The sequence below is a fragment of the Poecilia reticulata genome, linkage group LG12 (genome assembly GCF_000633615.1).
Source record: "Poecilia reticulata strain Guanapo linkage group LG12, Guppy_female_1.0+MT, whole genome shotgun sequence".
NCBI classification, from domain to species: Eukaryota; Metazoa; Chordata; class Actinopteri; order Cyprinodontiformes; family Poeciliidae; genus Poecilia; species Poecilia reticulata.
In genome coordinates, this window is record NC_024342.1 from 12,666,691 (window position 1) to 12,692,707 (window position 26,017).

The window sequence follows — 26,017 nt, forward strand, 5'->3', positions numbered from 1 at the left end:
CTACCTAGGCAAGTCCGAGTAGCAGATCTAATCTTTTCCATTTTTAAAAAATTCCCAGCAATGGAGCTCACATTGCTTCAGAGATCACTAAAAGCTTCAAATGCTTTTATACCCAGGTCTGATCTATGCCCTACTGCAGGGAGTCAGAAGAGAGTGATTATGCGTTACAGTACAGTTTTTGTTCTTGCGTTGTGGAACAACGCCTCCACACAGATATAGATGTCTTCTGTAAAAAAATGTGTCTGCTCATAGGTGAAGTCTAGACAGAATTTTAAATACATTTCACACATTTTTCTTTTATCTAGGATGATGTCAAATGTGAAGGACATGACAAGAACTAATGTAAGTGACTAGGACGAAGCATCTCAACAAAACCATAAGCTTTTTTAGAAAATCTGTGGCCTTGATTTGGAGTGCTTAGCTGTAATTACTGCTGTTGCATTTCAAACAAAAGTGTATATACATGATATATCGCTTGCAAGAACCTTATGCTGGCTCTGAAATACGAGGCTGGTGTGGAGGGTTAGGTGGCCACAGAGGCCTTGGAGGAGAATACCCAAGATGTTGGACACAAGTCATACATCTTAAAAGGTTATTCCACTAAATACTAAGGAAATAAAAAAAGAAAGAACATTGGACAAATTATTATCTGAAACATACTATTATTATTAGCTGCTTCATGCAGTTAATAGAGTCAGACATCATCATCATATAAAACCCTTTCTCTCTTATCCAAATTGCACCACACATTTACTCTGAAAGTCCGATAAACAGATGAGCAGTAATTACAAGGTCAGAATAAAAACGACAGACCACACCTTCACTGCATCAGTGTTTTCTCTGCAGCAACAGATACGGTTACATAACAAGGTTTAGACTGATAGTTAACATCCCAAAAGCACACACAACACAATGTTCTCCCTATTCTATTCCTCCTTTCCTGAATCACCCCTCCTCGCCCTCATATCCCCGCTCTTTCAGCTGGATCATGACTCTGCAGCTCAGCCTCTGCAGCATGACTCCACTTTCCTCTCTGCACCTCAATCAGCCTCTACGGCAAACCCCTGTCAGGTCCGAGAAATACTGAAGGGAGCCAGACAAACAGAAGGCACACGCACAGGCTCCATTAACCCAAAAGGTTTTCTCGGTTTCATATTTGTGTCAGATTCTGGTTAAGACCATCATTTGGATAATGCAGACACTCCACCCTAAATCATCTGCATTTAAAACAGGCAAACCCTCATAACCTTTTACAATCTAGAAATATATAAAAACCTTATCATGTTCTTCATCACTGCTTCTTAAATATGAGGTTTGATGCCTTCTCTTTTTACCAATACTTGATAGCAAACCCTTTTCAGGCAGTGCCCTTGTTCTCCATAAGTCACTGGGGAGCAATGTCAGCCAAACCGTACAGAGGTCTCAGCATATCACAGCTTATCTCTTTCATAACTGGTAATTGCTGCTGAAGATCGATCTTTTAAAACCCGAGTCATAGATGTGAGTCGGACTTTCAGGTTTTTAACTTCGTTCCTGCACGTTTTAGCCTTGGTAAAATCTCTCAAGTGAATGTACACCATCCTTCTCTGGCCTTTGTGAATGCATTTTCTCTGACAGGCATTAAATTTGTTGGAACAAATGCAGAATAACTGATCAGTTGCACCCAGAATGATTCAGCATAACACCATACTTTCTGAGAAAAGACCAGTCGTTGGTTTAATAAGTACAAGTGATTTCAAAATGCTGATCTGAAGTAAAATGACGTGTTTCTCAGTTTGATGAAGTAAACATGATCATTGGCTCAATAAAAGGTCAACAGTTTGATCTGAAGATTCCCAGTGGACCAGAGATGCTCCTGATATTCGGTGAGTCAAAATTAAATACAATTAGAGTGCAACTACCTAATCTTGTTCTCGTAGCATACTCTTTTAGATGCGGTGAGAATATGCTTATGACGGTTTATACTGATTTCTGTGCGACTGTGTATTTGATCCGAATGATTTTCATTGTTACTCTGACCTCAACTCAGAGAAAATAGTCAATGAGTCGTGCTCGGCCATGAGGCAGGCGTGCCCAGTCTTTGCTGCAGTTACACGTGCGAGTGTCATTAAAAGTCTTTATTTTTCTCTTCAGGTTTCTCTCGTAGTGGGGGGTGCAACGGAAAATACGCACTGAAGTAATTTTCCGAGGAAGCGCATGGAGACAATTCGCGGAGGGGTATTACATTAAAATGTCCAGTAAATGATTTAGGAGGTCACAGAGACATAAATAAGAGACAGCAAAACTGCTTGTGTCTGGGCAAAGAAAGTGGGGGAAAGGATTGCAGGGGTAGCAGGAGAAGAAGGTGATGCATGACTTTGCAAAAATTATAAGTACCTGACTTCTGGGGGCTGTGGATGACCGGTACGTAAATGGATGACATTAAACACCAGGAAGTATCTCCCAGTTAACATCTTTGAGGAAATCCGTAACACTAGCAGTGATAACAGGGAAGAAGGCTGGATTAACAGAACTATTTCTTGATGCGTGAGGTTGCCATCTTCAGAGGACTGTATCGTTCACTTCATTTTTATAGTAGTTGGCACCCTATGGCTGACCCACCAGGTACCTGACTCGATTAAACTATAAAGAGAACTTTGTGCCCGAGTCAGGTGGATTTTCTTTAAGGAAAATGCAATAACTATGGCGTCTCAGGTTATCCCCCTCAGCGGGGTGATGCAGTTTAATGTGCTTGGCTTGTGGTAAGAAGATGTCGGTTACTCCTGAGAGAAAGCTGCTAAAATCGGCTTGGCAATTAGTTGAGAGGGAAAATCTTGGTGATGTAGACAGAAAAACAAAACAAAACAAAACAAAAAAACCCACTGATCTTCTATGGACCATGGCTCTGTCTCAGCCCTGAACAACCACATCCAACACATAGATATTATAAGTCTGCGGGTGTGCTGCATGCGTCTATTTACAAACTAACATGCGCAAACAAATTTCTTCAGGTGACATTGGTGCTAGGACATATCGACAACTCACACAATCACACAATACCTGCTGACACCCGTTTCAGAACCAGGGTCTCATATGCACATAGCCAGAAATTTAATACAGTCATGGGAAGAAATGGGTTAATATACAAACATTCTGCAAAGAAATGCACCCCATGTGGATTTCCTTCTGTTTTTGCTTCACTGTCAAAATGAAATGTTGTGTAAACACTAAGATCAGTTTTTGCATGATTCTTTATGTGACGTAAGTCCACTTCACTAGCACTCCCATGTTTTATGTCTGCAAGATGCCAGACACTCAAAAGACAAATAAAAGAAAAAGACAACTTTACCAAATCCCGCAAGGACATCATTGTTTGCAGCAGCCATCTGATGTCAAGTTACAATTCAAGGTCCTGCTGGACATGTTACTGTTGTGTGACCATTAAGTGCGCAATACACTTAACACACAGCAGAAAGCTTTCAGAGTAACTGATGGTGGCTTTGCTACGAGTCAGGCCATCCATTTACATAATGCAGGGCTGGAGTAAACACTGTGATTACCAGGCTAGCCTCCAAAGTCTTTTATTTGTGGCCACAAATGCTGCATAAGGTGCAAACAGCAGAATAAATGGCAGATTAAATAGGAGTATTATTTTTCGTTCATCATCGCCGAGACACAAGGAAACAAATTTGTGACATATGTTTTTGGATTTCAGATGAAATTTTCATTTGCTCAGTAAACTGACAGATGGAGACTCTGCTCTAAAATTTGACAAACTGTTTATTGTGGAGGATCATTAGAATGTGTGGGATTTACGTTCATGCTGATAACATTTACTTTGTTAAATTAAAACCAGATCTACAACTGGTTTTTCTCTAGTGACCTTTATTTGACAGTTGTCAGACATACAAGTTGGATATTAGAGAACGGGAAGACATGCAGCAGAAGTCGGGAGTCGACCCATTATTTAGGTTGCACGCTTTACTCCCTGCACCACCGCAGCACCTCGAGCTCTACGTCAGCCTAAAGTAGCCCTACACATTGGCAGTTTATGGTGTGGTATTTGACTGTAGGACATCACAACTTGTGGGAATGCCACAAGGAAAAAAAAGTTTTCTCTGATCTAGATGTTTAATTTAGTGATAGAAGAGGTTAAATTTAGTATCACCTTTCAGTGACCAGTATATATTTAGCACTCGCTTTATGTGTATGTGTGTGCGCATTGCGTTCCTGTTTTGCCCAGCCATGTGTTCTTCCAGAACTTTCCTCATCCCTCATGTCCTTCTGTTTATAATCCACCTCTAATGTTAAGGTCCTGCTGAACATGTTACTGTTGTGTGACCATTAAGTGTGCAACACATTTAACACACAGCAGAAAGCTGTGAAAATGGGTTTAAATGCATTCACATCTCTGTTGGATCTGCTCTCTGACATTCTGAATAAGAAGACGGTTTAAATATTTTAGCATTACTCCAGATTTGCCTGGCCTAGTAGCACAATTTAAAAAAACCAGTGTGCAGTTTGTAATCTCCCCTTTGAACACAAGTTGAGAATGAGACTCAAGGAGGTGGAGTTTTGATGCTACGTTGTCCCAAATCAAACGCAAACACCTAACGGTGGTGACAAATACATGCACATTAACATGTCTTGTGCTTGTCACAAGGAGAGACGTTTTATGTTTTCCCAGTCAATGGACTGTGCTATGTGACGTACTAACCATACCATAACATTATCCTATGAACCTAGAACTAAAGGAGCCCCTGGAATGGTGCGGTGTGGCTCAGTTGCGTGGGCTGCTTTGACAATCTGTGCCACACGTGGAAGTGAGGCACCTAAGACTCCCCTATAGACGCTCTTTTTCCTGGCTGGTGAAGAAAACAACAAAACAGGCAGAGCTGGGGGATTTACAGTGATGGCCGACAAGTGAATGTAAATGAGCAGGTGATTTGTGTGGTGGCATATCCAAGTATTTGCATTATTGATTTTAGAATATTAACCCAGCTGATTAACAACAGCCAGTCCTAACAATAAATTATCTGCATATTCGTCGTTAAATCCCATTTGGCTGAGCCCTTTGGTATGTTTGTGTGCATGTGTTTGCAATCGATATGTGTCTGAGGTAACACGGCTTGGAGTTTGGCCACACAAATAAAGAATCGGATTTCTCTTGCTACTGAGACGTCCACAGTGGATCACTTATAAGAAATAGACCTATCTACGTTTGCTCACTCTCTGAGGTGGGGGAGGCCGAGAGTACCTACTGATGCATTGCAGATAAACTGCAGATCCCAGTGCAACCCCTCCCTTCCTTTCCTTCTTTTACTCCCCCCCTTCCACCTCCGATGTACTCAGTGACATCACTGCCTTCAAACCACCCACTGTCATCACCCCACACGGATATCTACAGCCTGCCACAGGCTGCCCACACCTGATCCTGTTGCCCTCACAAGTCCAACCAATCCATCTCAGAAAGCCGAGAAAACCTTAGCCCTTTAAACGACCGTGAAGAAATAAAGTTTTTCACTGCACAAGTAGCAAAACACTGTTTTACAAATCAGTTCGCTGTATAAAAGTTTCATTTTCTTTTAACTTTTGACATTTAAAATAATAATATTTGTAGACAGTTTTTGGACGACTTTTTATGTTACAACGTATTATTCAAAGCATTGAATAGTGTGTAACGGTAAAATTATAAAGGAGAATCAGTCTGGGATGTTTGGACATCTGAAGTATATTGCAAAGTTTATAGGCAAAATTAATGTTGCATTCATGCAAATGCAGCGTTTAGACAGTATGCTGCACTTTGAAACTTTCTACAGTTCAATTTTCAAATTTATGTTCTACATTTTTATTGACGATGGGAAAAGGTCACAGATGTGGCAGCTGCAATTTTTCAACTCACCTGCAGCCCATATGCAGTCTATATGCTGCATGCTGAGCCAGCCCTCCGTAGGCAAGAAGTTCCGGATCACTTGGCATCTGCTTAATGTTAATGTGCAAATTCAGTGTGAATATGTTGCACCACATCGTTGTGGCTTAGCCTAGTCAGCAAGCAAAGGAGCTAGTTTTCAAATAACTCAGTTTGAAAAGTGAACAATATTGGCATCTACTGGCTTCTCTTCTAATGTCAGCTGAAACGTTCAGTCTATGTGGTCCTAATGCATAAAGTGTTAGAGTTTACATATTTGTTTCACAGCCATGAACATCTGTAAAGTTATTTTAGACTGCAGGAAAAACTCCATGTGCTTAATAAAGCCATAGTTACACATTATTAATCACTGGACATATTTTATTAGGATAATTTCAGTTTGATGTTAGAGGTTGAAATTATGACTGTCGTATACAAAAGGAGAAAAGCTAAAACAATACACATGACAAGAAATACATTTCAAATTATTGTAAAATATACAAAAAAATGAACAAGTAAAAGCAAATTATTAATTTTAAAGCAGTACATACATAAACCCCTGGCAAGATCCAAGAATATAAAAACAGAAGTTTTTGATGCAGGACTGTTTAGAAATGCAACGACTGTATATATTAGTCAAATAAGTACATTTGTGGATCCACTAATGCAAAAACTGGTTCTTAAGTATGTAAATAAAGTTATGCATATAACCTGAAGGATTTGAACGATTGGATGAGTTAACCTTAACATTATAAATACTTTCTTTGTCTGCCTCGTGCTATTACTCTTCACTCTCAGCCTTATAGGTGCAATAATGCCTGAAGACACACAGTAGTTACAGTCTGGACACAATAACCTACTCTGTGGTGAAGGACACCTGCATAATGACTGCAGGCAAAATAAGACTGTGGTTTAACACAGTCAGCGCCACACACAGTTATGTGTGGTGAGAAATATAAAGGCAGTTTGATGCAGCTTTTGCACTAATATCATTACTGACTTGCCCATTTAATCATCTCTAAACACATTTGCACGTGTAAAGGGACGTTAGGCCCCCATGAGGTCAAAAGGAAGCACTGGACTGCTTCAATCCTGTTTTATTTATGACTTTATCAAATGTGTCCTTCCTTCCRCTCCACTGAGTCGCATCATCCCGTTTCTGCGCCTGAATATGTTTAAGACAAAGCAGGAAACCAGCAGCCAACAGTGGAAACATAACAGATAGCTTTTCAGAGCCTTTAATCAAGCTGTGTAAGCTTTATATCAAAACTTTAAATTAACTAAACCAAATAAAAATGAGCTTATTGTAGAAAAGAATATGGGAAGAGCTTATTTTTAACACTGAGAATTTACATGATATATTGCACTGATATAACCATTAATTTTATTTAGCTTGATAATGTTTAATTAATTTATTGTCTAAAACCTAATATCTGGACCTGATGTGCTGTTCAGAACAGCACACAAAGTGGAGATGAGGTTGTGTTGACTTTGAGGCCTACAAATGTGAATGCATATATTTCCGATCCCAGCAATACTTGGCCTTGACCCCAGTCAGAGGATTGATAGCCTCTCTACCCCCGTGGATGTGCATCTGCAGGTTACAGGCTGGGACGGATTGACACCGACTAGGATGGGCTTGTCTTAGCTGTTCGAGCTGGTTTCTGCTGCATTGCCTTTTTAAAACACTCCAACACTCCTGCAATGCGCTGAAGCATAGAACTGTTGTGTACTCACACACCCTCACTAACGTCATGTTCATCACGCCACCACTGCCCTTAATACATCCTACATGGAAAGCTGAACTAGACCTGAAATCCTACAGCTGGTAGCATGACATCGAAGAAAAGAAAAAGCAAGTCATGGGACAAAGGAAAAGGACACTGCAACATCAGCAACAGAGTGGCTTGTGGTGAAGTGTAGTAATTTACTACAGGTATCACAGCTTTAAAAAGACACACACACACACACACAGCGAGGAAGTCTCTCTCTCTCTCTCTCTCTCTCTCTCTCTCTCTCTCTTTGTATTTTAGCTCACTCGCTCTCATTGTCTGCCTTCCTGTCTCTGGAGCAATCTAAAATTGGCTAACCTTGATGCATTAGTTGTGCTTCTGAAACCTTCCAAGGGAATTCCAATGAGAGAACAGCAGGGGAATGCAGGTAGTCTTTGCTCTATGTGGAAAAAAATAGAAGAAAAAAAAGGACTAACTCAAATCTCAAAATCTGTATAATTCTTGGGAAACATTTATTCATCAATGTCTCATTAAGTAATTTTCCCATCTTGCTGATTTAGAAATAATTACACAACAAACATGTAGAAATAACATGTTTTTAAACACTTTACCTCTAACAACTACTAATGGTTTCACATTGATCCACGTGACCGAATAATGAACAAAGGCATCAAGACTGATGGTGATCAATAATCGGCTAATGAGGCCAAGCCTTCAGAGAAAACTCTCAGACAGCACAGCTTTAAAGGAAAGGGGGGGTGACATCGATTCCATGGTTACCCATAGTGCAAAGGTTGGATATGATGTTTCAACAAAGACAAAGTAAGTGTGTGAGTGTGTGATATTTCAGTGTTCCTCTAGTAGAGAAACATTTTTTGTGATCTTTAATGGAGGTTTTAAAATTGAAGAGCTGGTGAGCTCTGTTATTAAATCAGCCTTACCACCTTAGATTAGCAGATAAATAAAAGGCTACATAAAACATGGCACCCATCACATGGATCTAGAGAATAAAATGAATACTTAAGCACCATGATGGCTACGGTAATTCATTATTCTATGGTATTGATCAGAAATTATTGATCATCTGCAACTAGTGCAGAATGCAGTAGCCTGTCTTCTTACTTCTAGTGCAATTTGAATTGGTTGAATTGTTCATAACTTTGGTCTAGAGGACATCATCTCCAAGGTAAAATGTAACATAAGCAAGATTATGCTGTGGGAAGGCTTTTTCTCACCTGATACAGGGAAGTCTGCTAATGGCAAGAGAAACGGAGCTACATTTTGGTCATAATCCAGAATCTGTGGTGAAATGTGAACAACGCTGTCTACAGATATGCCTTAACCACTTTGACTAAGTGTAAACTATTTATGCCCTAACCAGTTGCAACTGTAATTATCGTGAAAGTCGGTCCTAAAAGTTAGTAATTCAAGAGGGCTTAACATATACATATATACAGTTTTTATGTGGCTGCACACCACATAACAACTGTACATATGTTCGCCTAACCTTGATTTGAGTCACTGAACTAACAAGATAAGTGAAGCAGAGCTGCTTGCAGACCTTGGCTCAGCAGTAGTCAGCAGAATCGCAAAGCTGTGATGGAGTGCTCTTTTGTTGTCGATATTCTGTGATACGGAAATGCTGCCGTTTCCCTCAGCGGGGAATCGACTGACAGCTGACTGTCGCTGTCTGTGGTGCTGAACTGATCGGAACGAGTCAGCGGTTGTAATTTGGATAGAACGCAAGAGGACAGACACATCCCCTCACTGTCTCTGAGTTTATTCTAAATCCCACACCCACGTAGCTCATCTGAGCCACGTGGTTCAGACTGAGCAGGGTCCCAGGACCATCAGCTGACGCTCCTTTCTATCCCCTCCCTTCCTTCATAGGACGAAACAAAACAGCTTGGACATGCCGTGTTAGAGGCAGAAGCTCCGGTATATAAGGAGAAGACGGAGGCTCTCTCAGTCGCTGTGAAAGCCATACACCCCTCACCTGCTCGCACACACACACACACGCACACACACATTGACACCCGCACGCCTCTGCACCGCCAGCACTGTCTCCCTTCATTCCCGTGTGCATCTTCTACTTTAGTCTGACCGGATGAGTTACCCGGTGGACACGATAGGAAGTCCCTTCAGGAGAGTTATGGATACAAGAACAACCAGTTACGGCTACGGCCGCCCCAGCGGCACCCCCTCAAGCGGTTTTCGCTCCCAGTCGTGGTCCCGGACAAGCCCGGGCTCCACCATGACCGCATCCTACAAGAGGACCGTGAACGCACCAGCTCCCCGGGCGTACGGCTCAACTGTGCTGAGTTCCGCCGACAGCGTTGATTACAGTCAAACCTCGATCCTTAACGGTGACTACAAACGATCTAACGAGAAAGAACAACTTCAGGGGCTCAACGACCGGTTTGTCGTGTACATCGACAAGGTGCACTACCTGGAGCAGCAGAACAAGCAGATCGAGGACGAGATCCAGGCGCTGCGGCAGAAGCAGGTGTCCCGCAACCAGCTGGACGACCTCTACGACCTGGAGCTGAAAGAGCTGCGCACCGTTCTGGAGCAGATCCACCGCGACAAGGCGCAGATCCAACTCGACACCGAGCACATCGAGGAGGACATCCAGCGGCTCAGGGACCGCTTCGAGGAGGAGGCTCGAATCCGCGAGGAGACGGAGGCCATCATTCGCGTCCTGAAGAAAGACACAGGTGATTCGGAGTTGGTGAAGTCCGAGTTGGAGAAGAAAGTTCAGTCGCTGCAAGACGAGATCGCCTTCATCCGCAACAACCACGAGGAGGAGGTGAGCGACCTCATCGCGCAGATCCAGGCATCCCAGGTGACCGTGGAGAGGAAGGACCTCCAGAAGACCGACATCACAGAGGCTCTGCGGGAAATACGCACCGAATTGGAAGGCCACTCCAACCAGAACCTGCAGCAGGTGGAGAATTGGTTCATGTGCCGCTATTCCAAGCTCACCGAGGCTGCGGAGCAGAACAAGGACGCGATAAAGTCCGCCCGGGACGAGATCGCCGACTACAGGCGCCAGCTCCAGGCGAAGACAGTGGAGCTGGAGTCCGTCCGCGGGATGAAGGACTCCCTGGAGCGGCAGCTGAATGATATTGAAGACCGGCACAACAGCGACCTGGCCAGCCTACAGGTACGGAGACACTCCGAACAGAGTTATTTATAGAGAATAACATGGAAGGAAATATTTTTGAAATTTGAGGAACTGTCTTAATGTGTGTGTACGATAAGATATTATGTTTTGGAATAATTTAATATTCACTGTTTTGTCATTTGTTATTTGACACATTTAAACAAAACTCATTTCCCCCCAAAAACACCAAAATTGTAACACATCACACATGTTCAATTGTTTTTTTCCCCGCTGCATCATGACTGCAGGACTTTCCTGTTTCTTTATGAGCTTGGGAGATTTCCAGCTGGTTAAAGGCAGACTGCAGTGCACTCTCTTTCCCCCTCCCGTCTCCCTTGCTGAGTCAGAGGCATGGATCGATGCCTTCATTGGTTCTGTCCTTGCATCACACCGCTCAGAGTTTGGGGGAGGGTGGGGGCGGCGGAGGCTACCCTTGAAACAGAGGCTCAGCATCTCTAGAATGCTGAATTGCGTCAGAATATATTAGACCAACACCCTCAGTCAAGGCAAAAGTCGAAGGAGTTTTACTGCAGTGGAAGCTCAGATAGAAAACTGAGAAAGTCCCAAGGACACAACAGGTTGTGCATAAGAGAATAGCGCCGTCACTCTAAACCAGTTGCTTTTTCTTTGTTTTTTTGTTTTGTTTTGCTGTCTTAGGAGACAATCCACCAGCTGGACAATGAACTGAAGAGCACCAAGTGGGAGATGGCTCGTCATCTCCGTGAGTACCAGGACCTGCTGAACGTCAAGATGGCCCTGGATATTGAAATTGCTGCATACAGGTATAGTATTGTAACATTGCTCCTAATTCTCTCATGGCACAAACCAGAATTTAAATGACCAATAAATGGTCTGTTTCCAACCAGGAAACTCCTTGAGGGAGAGGAGACCCACTTCAGCAGTTTCCCATATCGCCAGCCCGTCACTCCTAGTAAAATCTCAAAACCTAAATCTGAGGCCACAAAGCTGAAAGTGCAACACAAGTTTGTGGAGGAGATCATCGAGGAGACACGGGTGGAGGACGATAAGGTGGACATTGATGAGGCTCTGGCAGAGATAGCACAGGAGCTCTCCGCTGCACCAGGAGAAGGAGGCGAGGAGGAAGAAGGGGAAGAGGAGGGGGGAGAGGAAGAGCAGGATGCTGAGGAAGAAGCAGCGGAAGAAGAGGAAGTTGTAGCTGCCACCGAAGCCAAAGTTAGTGCTAGCGCTCCTTCTAAGGATGAGGATGAGGAGGAAAAAGGTGACGATGAGGGAGAAGAAGGTGAGGGTGAAGGTGATGAAGGAGAAAAGGAGGAGGAAGAAGGGGAGGGAGAGGATGAAGAAGATAAGGGGGATGAGGCACAGGAAGGTGATGAAGAGGGTGGAGAAGGAGGAGAGGAGGAAGAAGTTGAGGAAACAGTGTTGTGCTCCAAAGCTCCAGAGTCCAAAGCCTCTCCTGACAAAGAGAAGGGTGGAGAAAAAGAAGGAAGCGCAGGGGAAGAGGAGGAGGCCGGAACCGAAGAGGAGGGTGCTGAAAAAGAAGAGGAGACCGCAGATGACAAACCATCACAGAGTGTAGACGAGAAGGAAGAAAAAGATGAAGCAGAGAAGGACAAAGAGGAAGATGAAAAGGAGGTAAAAGACGAGAAAGCAGATAAAACTGAAAAAGCTGTTCCAAAGTCAGAAGCTTCAAAAACTGAGGCCAGCAAGGAAGAAGCCCCAAAACCAGAGGGATCAAAGTCCCCAAAGTCTGAATCCCCAAAACCAGGTTCTCCCAAGTCTGAATCACCTAAACCAGGTTCCCCAAAGTCTGAATCCCCAAAACCTGGTTCCCCCAAGTCTGAATCACCTAAGCCTGGTTCTCCCAAGTCTGAATCACCTAAGCCTGGTTCTCCCAAGTCTGAATCACCTAAACCAGGTTCCCCCAAGTCTGAATCACCCAAACCAGTTTCTCCTAAAACTGAATCTCCAAAATCAGAGTCTCCTAAAGCTGAGTCCCCCAAGTCTGCTTCTCCAAAGCTTGAATCACCCAAAGAAAGCTCACCCAAGGCAGAATCCCTAAAGCCTAGCTCCCCCAAATCTGACTCCCCCAAGTCTGACACCACCAAAGCTGAGGCTCCCAAAGAGGACAAATCAGAAAAGAAGAGTGATTCAACAGAAGATAAAAAGGTAGAAAAGAAAGATGTTGCCATGAATGGTGAGGTAGAGAAGAGCAGCCCAGAGGAAAAAGAGAAGAAAGATGCAGATGTGGTTTCTAACGGTGTAGATGAGAGCCCTGTTAAGGAAGACGGCAGCCAGAAAGTGGTGATCACTAAGACCGTGGAGACAATCACCACTGGAGAAGACGGATCCAAGCACGTCACAAAATCCATTACAGTGACAGAAACGGTGAAAGAGGTGGAGGAGGTGCTACAGGAGAAGCTGGTTTCCACCAAGAAGACAGAGAAGCAGTCTACCCAGTCTGTCAAGCAGGTGGCAGAAGCCGAATGAGCAGACTCTGGATGGCTTAGCTAAAGCAGAAGGAGAGGAGGGGGCAATCGTGAGAGGGGCATAAGCTAGAGGAGAGAACATAAGCAATCTACAAAGAACTAACGTAACAATGAAATCCATACAGCTAGAGCGATGTAACGAAACCACACTAAAAGCAAATAATAGAGAGAAGCCAAAATAAAACATGACAAACTTCAAACATGCATGTTGACTGAAAGCTTTAAAAGCGAGCTTCGCCGCCGATGCAGCGAAGAGCAAGCGACTGAGACATTTTATCCTCTTTTAGGTTCTTTCTGCTTTTATAAGGTGATCCCGGGAGTAGGAAGAAGGGACGGGGTATCTGCATGCTAGCTCAGAAGAGTGGAGCACTTTCCTCTCTTATCTGTTTGTTTGGTAGAAATGCACTTTAAAGAGATAACTTAACATGAGACTGTTGAGGAGATGTTTGAGTTAAAGTAGTGGGGGTGGGTGTGGGCAGGCGGAGGGTCCTCGGCGCAGACATGCACTCTACTGAAGAAGCCTTACTTGACTTGTGAAGATGCCATCTGAGCCAGAAACAGTAACAAACAATAAATACGAAACATGAGTCGGAGAAACACATAACCACACCAGTATACATCCAGTAACTGAAGCAATGACAGCTTAACAAATCTGAGAAAACTCCTAGCCTTAAACATGCTTTTTATCACTATCTGTTATGTTTACCTGAGAGCAACTTAGACAAATGTACTTGTGCATCCTTGTATGCATAGAATGAACTTGAATTTGATTACAGGAATAAATGAGGTGCTACTGTTTGCAGTCCCATAACTTTACTCATCTTGAACTATTTCCCAGCAGCCTTTGCTCAATAAATATCATAACAAAACCAAAAGAACATCGTCTCTTGTCCTTTTTGTACTCATACTAGGTTATTTTTTCAATGGTTTCTATTTCATATTATAATACATATTTTACTCTTTTACTCTTTATTTTAATATAAATAATGACTTTAAATGAAGTTTTTTTTTTAGATATGAAGGACTATTTTTTTCTATAAGTCTAAAAATAAGCCCAATAAGACATGATTGACTTGATCACAGGGAAAGTAAATGTCCACACATTAGTCAGCAAAAAGTGTGTAAGACTCTGCATTTAAAAAAACAAAAGAAAAACCACAAAGACAACCTTGTATTGCCTATCTGATTAAGACTGTGGCAGCCTATCCATAGTTATATTAATGCATAAGTTAGTAGACATTATTGATACAGACTTTTAGAAAAAATAAATCAATAGATGGCTGATAGTCCATAACAGACTGTAAAGGTTTATAACATAGTTCAATTGTTTCTTTGCTTTTTGTCATGCATATAAGTTTCAGAGTGTCCAGGTAAGGTAAGGTAATTTTATTTATATAGCATATTTTCAGCAACAAGGCAAATCAAAGTGCTTTACATGAGTTAAAAAAAAAACAAACAAAATAACAAATAAAAGGAAAGAAAAAAAGAGGAAAGAAAACTAATCTAATGTTCTAAAATATGTAAACTAGGTGCTCCTGTTCAGGGTTGCTAAGTATCTAATACCATTTCTAAATAGTGAGTACTCTACAGTTTCTGATAAAATAAGTTAAAGAGTGACTGCTCTAATTCCTTTTCTGGGTTAAAGTGAGTGAACAAACAATTCTAAGTTTGTTCTAAATCAAACAAATTATCAGGGAAGTTTAAGCTAAGTGGGTAAGAGTAGCAATTTACAATAGCTGATTTCACATTCTATGCAAAACAGATATAGAAACCAACTTGGCTTTAAACGAAAAAAAAAAATTTCCCCCTTAACAGAAGAAGGATTTGTTCCACACTTGGCAACAATAATTGCTAACAAGCATTTGCAAAGGGAATAAATGGCTATCGGTCGTTTATATCATTGGATACATTTTGGTCCACTTTTCTTTGCTAAACTGTTTTAATTCAGACTCATTAGAAGGTTCTTCCAGCATAAACGGCCCGTGGAAGGTCACACCACAGCTTTTCGATTGGATTCCTAAATTTCCTTTTCTTTTCATAGTTGGGTGAGCTAGGGGGAATTAATTGGTGGATAGATATTCTTCTGCATACTGTGGTAAAGACTGAAAATCAATGCATCATTAATTGCAGCAGGTAGAACAAGTCCAGAAGCAGTAAATCAGCCCTAGATCAACACACTACCACAACCATGTTTGACAGTATGATTTATCTTTTCTGATATGGTTTTAATTTAATTGTCTACTGCAAGTAAGACATATTATTGGTCATAATGTTTTTTTAAACTAAGCAATTCAATTTAATAAGGAACTAAACCTTTTTATTTTTATGGCCTAACAGCAGCCAATCAGAGTGGAAAAAATATTCTTATTTTGTGCCATTTTCTAGTTGTTAAATATTCCACAAAATGACCAGATAAAAGATGAACAACATGCCAGTTTAAACTTGGATCTATTTGCAAAACGACTGAGCTCTGCAGCATTAAAACATGGATAGAACTGTAACTACATTAATCATAACTCTTCTTCTCTTCAGTGTTTGTCAGTTTCTGGTGGTGCAGCTCTGTGCTGCCTTCAGGAGAATGGGACATCAGAGTATCATCCATAAAACTTCACCCACATGGCATTTATTGTGCAAACCAGAGCTTTCAGTGGAAAAACAAAAGTTCCAGGTCCTTTTAATGCCATACAAATATGAGACTGAAACATGGATTAAATATAATCCTAATGAGTCAAATTGAAAGTGTCATGGAGTCATCAGCCTCATGACAATAACACTGACATGAAAAATAATATTGAAGAAATAAATATATCAAATCTAATTAAAAACATAAATAAGTGATAAGTTCTTTACTGTTATGGTCTGTAAGATATATTTATTCTCAGTACTAGATGTGGTCTCAACAAACCCCTAACATTTCAACAATACTATTTTACCTTTTATCTGGAAAGAGTGTTCTTGCCATACAGTCCTGTGTATTAATTATTGCTCGAAAAGGTCTTGACATACCAGTTTATTCCTCTGTATTTACTTTAGTTTYTTAGTTTATTCTTGCATTTTGTTCTTCATTCATTTCCATTTAGTTTCCTTTGATTAATATTATCCTCTCTTGGTTTATTGCTATGTCCACTTTAGTTTCTTTCCTGTTGCTAAATTWATTTGATCGTTTATTGACCATCAGTAATCTTCACTCATCACCTGCTGCGCCGCCTAATCAACACGTGATGTGTTTCACATCACGTGTTGATTTTTTACTGTTCAGCGTCAGATTCTCTGTTTTTATGCCATAATTCACATCTAGTTCGTCGCTTCGTTTTATGTCCCGCTTCTCCTGTTTCAGAGTTTTGCGCAATGTGAACGATTTTTTTTAAACCCCTAAGGTGCAGGGCGGTCGGGAAGCGTATCGATGGGGAAAAGGCAGACTGACATAAACCTTTTAAAAATACGGAAACAATTTCTGCATTCTGATTATTGAAATTTAAAAGTGCTGTGTTGTTCTATCACCCTCGTTTCATACCGGACCACTTACAGCACCGGTGTTAAYGCTATAAAATGGACGCTCTCTATCGTGGAATCACCCATGGAGGGATTTCATTATTTAAATGGGTTCATTTTTCAGAGGGATACACAGTGAGGGTATCGTGATTTTAGCTACCAGTAGCAGGAGGACGGAGCTGCGCCAAGAAGCTAACAGAAGCTAACAAACACTGAATAGAAGAAGAGCTGCCATCGATACAGTTGCAGCCAAGCATGTTTTAATGTTACACAATACAGTTTTACCAAGTTGCTCAAAGTCTAAACTGGCATTGTTATGCATTTAAGGTGTGAGTTTACCTTCGACCAAACGCCCCCCAAAAGCATCCCAGCGCCCCCCTTTAGTAAAAATGTCCGCCAGCGCCCCCTGCCGTCCTCTGAACGCCCCCTGGGGGGGCGGTACCGCCTACGTTGAGAACCGCTATTCTAAATGGAGTATGTGTTTTTTCTCCCACCAAAACTTGATTAGAAAATAAAAGAAACAATTTTTCCCATTAACCTAATTTGCATAGATGTAGATATTTCAGATTTTTTGTAAACACAATACTAATGTCTTAATTGTACCTAAACAAATTATAAGATCTCTATAAATTAATCTATTTCAAATGTGACAGCAGGTTTGAGATTTATAGAACAGGGTTTCCACTAAGCCTCGTTGATGCTACTTTGGGAAACTGACTTGTTGTTGGAGTATTAGTCAGCTCAATGACAAGACACCTGTCTTATACAGGTGAATAATATTGATTGTTTACAACGTCACAACAGCATCCTACTTCTAGAAATATGAACTTTTGCTTTCATTTTGGTTAAGTAGTGACTTTTGCTATATTTGTGTCTTGTGTGTAGTTTACGTGTATTAAGTGATTTAAAAAACTATCTCCTCTGCAGGATACGTAAGTGGTTACCAACTTAATCAGCAAAAAGGCTTTCAGATTTTTCATCACAATGGAGGGTCATCAGCTTGACCGAATCTTGCAACTTTAAGTTTTCAAAGAGTCACCAATAACACAAAACCCTGGGTGTATTTTTTATTTTTATTTTTTATCATTGGAGCTCAGATATTCTGTCTCATTAAAACAGGAAGTTTCACCATTTTAAAATGCATTTTTAACATATATTGTAAGTGATGATCTGAAAGATACAGACAGAAATGTACTTAAATGAAAGAGTTCTGATCGCTGTGGAAGTTCAAAATTTGAACAGAGGCCAAAATAACCCACACACATGGAGTCAAGAGGCATTTCTTTATTTATTCACCCAAAACACAAACACTCAAGTTAGCATTCAGCAGTTATACATCTTACAGACATGAGGAACTGTGCAGTCAGACTTTAATGGTTTATTCTTGATATTGGGAAGCAGTTTAGATTGACTTGTTGCTGTAAATGGCTATCAGACTGTTTTATTGAGCACCATGTTACCAAGCAGCATTGCCAGCGTCTTATCTTGTCTTATCTGATTAATGAGCTGAGATTTTCACAGTCGCAACCAAAGAATTTACTTTTTCCCTGTTGTGCTTTTCTCTTCAGCAGGCTCGGGTTTGGCTGTTTTTTCTTCGACTTTCTCCTTTTTGGCGTCGTCTTTCTTTGGAGCAACTTCTTTGACATCAGGTTTGTCCTCCTTCTTGGCATCAGCCTTCTCGGCTTTCTCTTCGCTCTTTTTAGATTCTTTTTTCTCCTCCTTCTCGTCACTCTTTTTGGATTCTCCCTTTTCCTCTTTCTCTTCACTCTTTTTTGATTCTTCCTTCACCTCTTTCTCTTCGCTGTCTTTAGATTCTCCCTTCTCCTCTTTTTCTCCATCTTTGGCCTTTTCATCTTCATCCTCTGTTGCTGCTGTTTTTTCCTCCTCTTGTTCTTCTGCATCTCCTCCTTCATCTTTCTCGTCCTTCTCTCCCTCAGCCTGTTCAACATCTTCATTTTGCTCCTCTCCATCACCACCTGAAAAAAAACGCATTAAGTTTTCAAATTATCCTTAGTCTTAATTATTGAGTTTATAAATATTGAAGATAAAAGCATTAACCTTCTTCCTCTTTAACCTCTTCATCTTCCTCCTTCGCTTCCTCTTCTCCTTTCTCCTCCTGCTCTCCACCCTCTTCTTCCTCTTCTTTCTCCTCCTGCTCCTCTTCCTCTTCTTCTTTCTGCTCTTCTCCACCCTCCTCTTCTTCCTGCTCCTCCTCCTCTTCTCCCTTTACCTCCTCAGCCTCCTCTTCCTCCTCCTCTTCCTCTGCAGGGGGGCTGGCCTCTGCTTGCTGGGCGTGGCTGGCAGAGATTATGCCCTCAGTGGTGCTGGAGCTAAGCAGGCGGGAGGTCATCAGGTATGAGGTGCCAGAGCTCAGACTGGAGAGCATGGGCCGGGCAAAGGAGTGTGCCACCATACTGTGGCTGTACAGGGAGGCCACGCCCCCAGGAACCCCAACACTGAAGCGAGACTCCTCCCCTTCCAGAAGCTTCCTGTTTCAGTCAAAAAAAAACATGGAAGAGGTAAATTGTCTCTTGTCATTATTGAAACTAAGATTTTTAATAGTTTCTAATTAAATGTAAATAGTATTTGTTAGAATTGATTCATGGTATAATTTCAATATTAGTTTTTTCAATTGTAAATTATTTTGTTCAATGTTTACATATGTGATGTAAATGAAATTCAAGTACATGAATAAATACATACCGAAAAACACATTGTGTATAATTATTTAATCAAAAGTAAAAAAATGAAAAAAAAATAAAATAAAACAATTTTTATGTCTTCATCATCTACCTTATTAATATTAGACAATAGTAGTTTAATTTTATGCAACAAAAAAAAAGCCATTATGTCAAATTAAATAGAGCCTAGCACGTCAGTTAACCTGTATAGTTAATGAGTTACAAATACTCATTGTATCCATAGCAGGGCTAGCCCCGCCCACTCACTGTGATAGGCTGACCAATTAATTAATTTCACAATAATCCACAGATAAAATTATTTTTTAAAAATAACAAATCAAAATTGTAAGCAATTATTTTCACATTTTATAATGTATTAAACTAATTAAATGTTTAAAGAATTTGAGATATTTATTATTCAGTGCATACAATTCTACATATTTATTAAAATAATTTATTATGTATATTAATATGTATTTACTTTATGCTGATTTGTGGTACCGCTATTACAAAATGATAGAAGTTGAACATAATGTCTTCAAAGTTTCGAATCTGCTCTTTTAAATGAAAACATCTGATAAGAATAAGCTAAGTTAGGGTTAGGGTTCAAAGACGACTTTAACTTGATTAATCAACACTCTGATGCATCTATGCATCTGTATTTGAATCTCACCTGTATGCTGCGATTTCGATATCCAAAGCCATTTTGACATTCAGCAGGTCTTGGTACTCCTTGAGGTAGCGTGCCATTTCCTGTTTGGTGCCCCTCAGCTCATTCTCCAACTCTCCAATTGTGTCCTGAATAGAAAAGCAAGGTGAGTAACCTAAATATAAGATCTGCATAAGCATCACACTACAGCATACCTGTACTTACATGCATAGCAGCTATCTCTGCACTCTGCTTCTCCTCCATCTCGTGCAGCTGCTTCTCCAGGGACACATTTAGGCCTCTGCATGCATCAATCTCCAGTATGCGGGCCTGCAGCTGACGGCGGTACTCTCCTGCTTCATCCTTTGAACTTTTAACTGCACTGCTGTGCTGAGCCACAGTTTCCGTCAGGGAGCCCACCTTCCCCCTAAACCACTCCTCAGCCGCCTGCATGTTCCTTGCAGCCAGCCTCTCGTACTGGGATCGGATGTCCCTGAGAGCGCCGGACAGATCCGGAGCAGCAGCTTCAGATTCAACTGCTACCTGGACCCCCAGCTGGACCTGAGCCTGAAGTTCAGCCACCTCCCCCTCATGGATCCTTTTGAGGAAGGTCAATTCGTCCAGCAGGGTTTCAACACCTTTCTCCAGCTCGGCCATTCCTAAGGCGGCCTCATCTGCCTCGCGACGGGCCTCCATCAGCTTGCCCTCAGCCTCTTCCCGAGCCAACATCTCCTCCTCATATCGACCCTGCAGTGAATTCAGGGTTTGTTCCAGCCTCTCCCTTTGGCCAAGGACAGTCTGCTGCTCTGCTCTTGCTTCATCCACAGCCGCTCTCAGAGTTCTGGCCTCTTGCTCGTACAGTGCTCTGAGACGAGATGGCTCAGCATGCCTTTGTCGCAGCAGCAGCAGCTCTGCCTCCAGAGCACGGTTCTGCTGCTCCAACTCACGCACCCTCTCGATGAAGCCTGCAAAGCGGTCGTTGAGTTCTTGCAGCTGGCCGCGCTCCTGTGTGCGTACGGCTCGGAAGTCGGAGCTGATCTGGGCTGCCTGGCTGAGCTCCCGCTCCAAGGAAGAGGCCGGGGAGGAAGAGGAGAACAACACCCGGCTGGGGGAGGAGTACTGCAGACGGGAGGAAGATTGAGGGGACGCACGGGAAGAGTAGCCGGCATGGGTCCTCCCTCTCACCACCACCCGAGAGGTGGGCTCCACATACAGGTGTTTGTACAACGAGGAGGCATAGTAGGGGTCATATCCGATGCTACTCATGGCTGAGTGTTGGAGGGACTTGCTGCTCTTCCCTCTTCTCTTTGTGTCTGTGTGGGTGGGGAGGTGTGTAGAGGGCTCAGCTTTAAGCCCCGACTGCTTGCTGCAGCGGCAGGCTGAGCTTTTATAGCAGGACAGAGTCTGACGCAAGCACTTTCTCCAAACTCTGACAATGCAGCCTCTCTAGGCTTTCACTGCAGCAGCCTAAGATCAGAGAGAGCTGCTGTAGGCACATCGGCGTAGGAGGAGAAAGACTCCTGTGAAACCGGTATTACTTTTTTTAGGCAGTAAACATATTATGATTCTTTAGGTAAAGAAAAATAAAATTAACATCCAGATTTATCTGAAATCTTGACACTGGATTTTTACAGCATCACAAATAGCTGTTTGTTGTCTTCATTATTTATATTCTTCTAAAATATGGAAGAAACAAACTGCATATACAACTGGAGATGGGCTCTCCTGATGCATCAGTCAAGGCTTAGTTTGCCTTCTTCTGGCAGAGATGAGAATTACAGCTGTTACCTCAAAAACCTGCTCAGTTAAGGTTCCTCACAAAGAGAAGGTAAACGATGACATGATGAAAGCAGAAAAAATTGTTCTTGTATATGTATTTTTTTTAAGACTAAGTTGGTTCTTCCTATTTTTGTCCCAGTGCAGAATTTGTATCGTTAATAATATGGATGCATAAAGAAAGCAAGGCATTATTAAAACTATTAATAAAACATACCTCTGCTCAAACTGCATGTTAAGGTTTAAATGAGGCAAATTGTCTCTTGAAAACTTGAGAGAGTTGTCATCTTTCAACTTATTCATCAGGTGTGTGTCAACTTTTCAGCTGTAATTTGTACATGTCTACTTAGAGCCACAAGCTTTGCTATAAGTTACTGGGATTGTATGCACACAAACACAAAGTAATTTATAATTTTGAAGTAAAGAGATAAACTGAAAAGTGTATTCAGCCTCCTTTACTGGCATACCCCTAAATAATAAAAATAGTACCACCAACTGTCTCATCATAACTGTGGAAGAAATCAATGTTTATGACATTTTTTTCCCGTAAGATATTTTTGTTGGGGCCAGTGGGCCCATTAACATTTATCAGACAAGAAGCAAGCAAAGAGAGAGGCTAGGAAGACATGTATCAAATGTCCTGAGGTCACAAGCTGAACCGGAGATCCACAGCTCAGATGGGAAAATCTGTTGGAAGGTCAACTAATAATAGTGGATTTCCCAAATTTGGTCTTGTTGAAAAAATGCCATAAGATGTCCCTTTGGGATACTTTTCTTTGCATTTAGTGATACACTAACAAAGGCGACTGCAATGATAGATGGAGCAAAATACACAGTGATCCTTCACAAACAAACTGCCAGAAGCTGCTAGAGACACACCAGATCCTCACACTCCAGTAGATCAGTAAGTCTAAACATACAAACAAAGTTACATTGGAATAGTTTATATCAAAGCCTATTTATGTGTTGGTTTGAGTTTTGGAGGTTAACTTTCTATACTTTTAGTATAGTTTACATCTTTGATAATCTGATTTCATGATTTGGCCTCTAGTCACAATTTTCTTTAGAGTAAATTTTGTTTCCTCCTTCATTTTGAAATATGCCTTTCCTTGACGTCTGGTTTGATTTACTTCCTATTGTTCCTGGTTTTTGTCACTTCAGCTGCTTCATAAATAATTGATCTCACTCTCTGCTGAATATGTCAGACATATCCAAACAATTTGGCTGAAAACCTAAAAGCTACACTGTAATTTATGTGCTTCTGCCTGCTGCCAGCTTCTGCTTGGTTCTTTTCAGCTTCTTTACCACCTAAGCACTTCCTTAGGGTCAGAGACTCTCTACTAACTCCCAGAAGTGTCCAGGTGAGTATAGACGCCATTCGTCTTTCTCAAAATCCTGACTACTGTCCAGATCAAGCAAGTCAAGTCCAAATTCAACCCAAGTTGCCAATTCAAGGTGAATCACTGAATTTGGCATACAAATTATGGAATATGATATAATTTGGTCTTTTTTGAGGAAAAAAATTAAATAAAATTAGGCTGCTGTTTCTGTATACTCCTCCCTCAGCAGAAATTTGGAGCAGAGCGAGTTGTGCCTTTCTTGACTTTTTGAAGCCGCAGCGAGCCACGTCGTTAATTCTAAATAAAAAAAGAAGCTACTCAGGTTTTAGGTGGTGGTTTAGTTTGCTCACTAGTAGCCTTGTACAACCAAGTTAAACTTGTATTGGGAAAAAAAAATTGTCTAAAGCTCCTTAAAGAATGATAGATCACTATAAATAAATCATCCTTAAAGATAATCCATGAGAAATAATTGGTGTAAAATTATTATACTAAAAGTGCAAAATTTTAAAGTTATCATCAAGAGATATATATGCTTTTGCAATTACTCTGCCCGCTGGCTGCATTTGGCCCTCTCACAAGCAACACAATATATATCACTTTAGAATGGCCCATTAAAACTCCAGACATAAATTCAATGTGTGGCAAGGCTTAAATGTTAATGTTTACAGAGTCACGCCGTCCAGGATGCCTGAGCGTGGACAGCTTTGCAGGACTGGACATGAATTTAAATTTCCATATTTACCTCAAAGTAATTGCTGCTTGCAGTAAAATATTCCACAAAGTGGAGTTGAATTTAAGTGCAGACCGTACCATTTACAGTTTGCACATAATTGTCCTCCCATTTACATTTTCATACTACTTTGTTTGTGAACTGCATGTTTATGTTCAAAAGGCACATTTTAAATTATTTAAGGCAAGTCTTCCTGTTTGCTGTCTGTTGACTTTCGTTTTGCAAAAACTATTTTAGTCAAGTGCTGCTTGGCTATACATGCAGTTACTTAGATGCCCCTTAAATGCTGACTTACACTTTTTATTTTCCTATGCCTGATGATTACATGAATCTGTGCATATAATGTGCAATGACCTGCTCAGCATTTTGCACATGAAGACTCATCTCACCCAGTCAGCATCATACATTTTTGCTGTTCATTGCAGTGCTTTGCATCAATATCACTGAACAGAGTTTGAATGTGAGTGCGGTGTGTGGGTTTTGACCGTGCTTTGATCTGTAACCAGTGCTGTTTGCGTAATTTTTCTTTGCACCAAAGGCCAGTAGAGCCCTCAAAGGCAGTTCGGTGCTTCTATATACAGTGAAAGCTGTGTGACTCCGCAGGCTGAGTCATCGGAACAGTTGTGATCACGCAAACTCCCTTGTGTCCACTTTTTCCATCTCTACCAGCAGCTTCACAATCTGCACCGAGGTGATTTGTTGCAGACAAGATGCTTACAGAACTCTGGGCGATACAACCGAGGCAGCAGATCATTAAGTCGCCCCTTCAACCAAATGAAAATGCTTAAAGGCGTAATGACAAACTTGTGGCTTGTTAGATTAAGAGAAATGATGAGTACTGAATGTCAAGTATTAGCAAACACTGATAGTGAATCTGTACTTAAACAAAAACATGAAAAAGACTAAAAAAAATTTATACCAACTTGAAACAAAACTTGTAGCTCGCAAACGGGTGAATGCGGTCACAAGTTTCCCAATACTACTGAAATTTAAAATGGTTGGAAAAAAATATAACCAACCATATTGGTTGGTTATACTGAAATTTAATATGGTTGGTAAAAAATATAACCAGAAAAATTTAAAGGCGAAGGAGTTTTTATTTTCCTTACAGTGCAGTTTTTACAGTACAATCCAAGGTCACATAAAGTAGCTTGGCATTAATCCTAGGATTCCATTAATATTCTTTTTTTGGACCCCTGCCTTTCTAGTGGATCATAATTTCACAGGAGGATGACAGAACACTTTGCTTCATATTTCAGCTTTTGGGTTTTGTGGTTCAGTTTCCAAGCCAGCTCCGTTATGTCCGTTCTGGGAGTTTCTGCGCATTGCTCCTTCCTGGCATTACATTTCCTATACGATGCAGCAGAATATTTAGCTTCTGAGACTGGTTCTTGTAGAATACTGTATACACTTGCATTTGTTCAATACAACACAAGAACAAAGAAGAGTAAAGCAAATGTTTGACTTTTCCAATGTAAAAGAATGAAAGTGTTCTTTTTCCTTTACTTTTTTGATTAAACCTGATACTATTTTGTGCAATTTGTCTTTTCTAAAAGTTAAAAAAGAAGGAATAATATCAATAAAAAAAACATCACTTGCTTATCTTTACAAGATCAACCTCTAGTGGTCATAATAAGGCACAACACTAAAATCAAACTAAATATTTGTCAAGAATTTTATGGATTTATGTTGCAAAACTGGAGATATTGAAACAACTCAGAATTTGTACAAAATTTCACATTCACAGCCTATAAGTAATAATTTCTGCATATTTCTTTTATTGACAAATGGACTACAGATGAATGAATGGATTAAGTTATAGTAGATAGTTGGTTAGTCCTTGGAGTGAAAATCATCAAGTTTAAATGTTTATATGGTATAAAAATATAAAACTACACATTTCTAAATGCAATGGATTTAAAAATACCATGTATGGATAAAAAAAAGTGGACAATGCAACCTGGATGGATAAATGAAAACTGAATGATGGACACATGGGCAGATATAGGGATGAATGGACACATGATGATGACCAAAGAATCGTGAACGTTAGAAAAAAGGACAGATGGATAAATGGATGAATGACAAACAAAAA

General features: G+C 40.9%; 3 protein-coding genes across 3 annotated transcripts in view; 1 reads left to right on the forward strand and 2 right to left on the reverse strand.

The window, feature by feature from the left end:
• The window catches only part of LOC108166778 (ankyrin-1-like), a 59,751-nt gene extending 51,715 nt beyond the window's left edge, over window positions 1–8,036 (reverse strand). The window contains exon 1 of the mRNA XM_017307824.1: window positions 7,978–8,036. The gene's annotated coding sequence lies outside the window, so the exon portion shown is untranslated. The remainder of the gene's footprint in view (window positions 1–7,977) is intronic.
• Window positions 8,037–9,513: 1,477 nt separating this feature from the next.
• nefma (neurofilament medium chain a) lies at window positions 9,514–14,132 on the forward strand. Its single transcript, XM_008423906.2, has 3 exons — window positions 9,514–10,786; window positions 11,444–11,568; window positions 11,653–14,132. Exons 1-3 carry the CDS (start codon window positions 9,728–9,730, stop codon window positions 13,253–13,255), a joined length of 2,787 nt encoding a protein of 928 aa, XP_008422128.1. The 5' UTR covers window positions 9,514–9,727; the 3' UTR covers window positions 13,256–14,132.
• Window positions 14,133–18,014: 3,882 nt separating this feature from the next.
• nefla (neurofilament light chain a) lies at window positions 18,015–21,447 on the reverse strand. Its single transcript, XM_008423907.2, has 4 exons — window positions 20,302–21,447; window positions 20,101–20,225; window positions 18,805–19,235; window positions 18,015–18,722 (listed from the first exon to the last, which is right to left on the reverse strand). Exons 1-4 carry the CDS (start codon window positions 21,340–21,342, stop codon window positions 18,283–18,285), a joined length of 2,037 nt encoding a protein of 678 aa, XP_008422129.1. The 5' UTR covers window positions 21,343–21,447; the 3' UTR covers window positions 18,015–18,282.
• Between the last annotated feature and the right edge of the window lie 4,570 nt (window positions 21,448–26,017).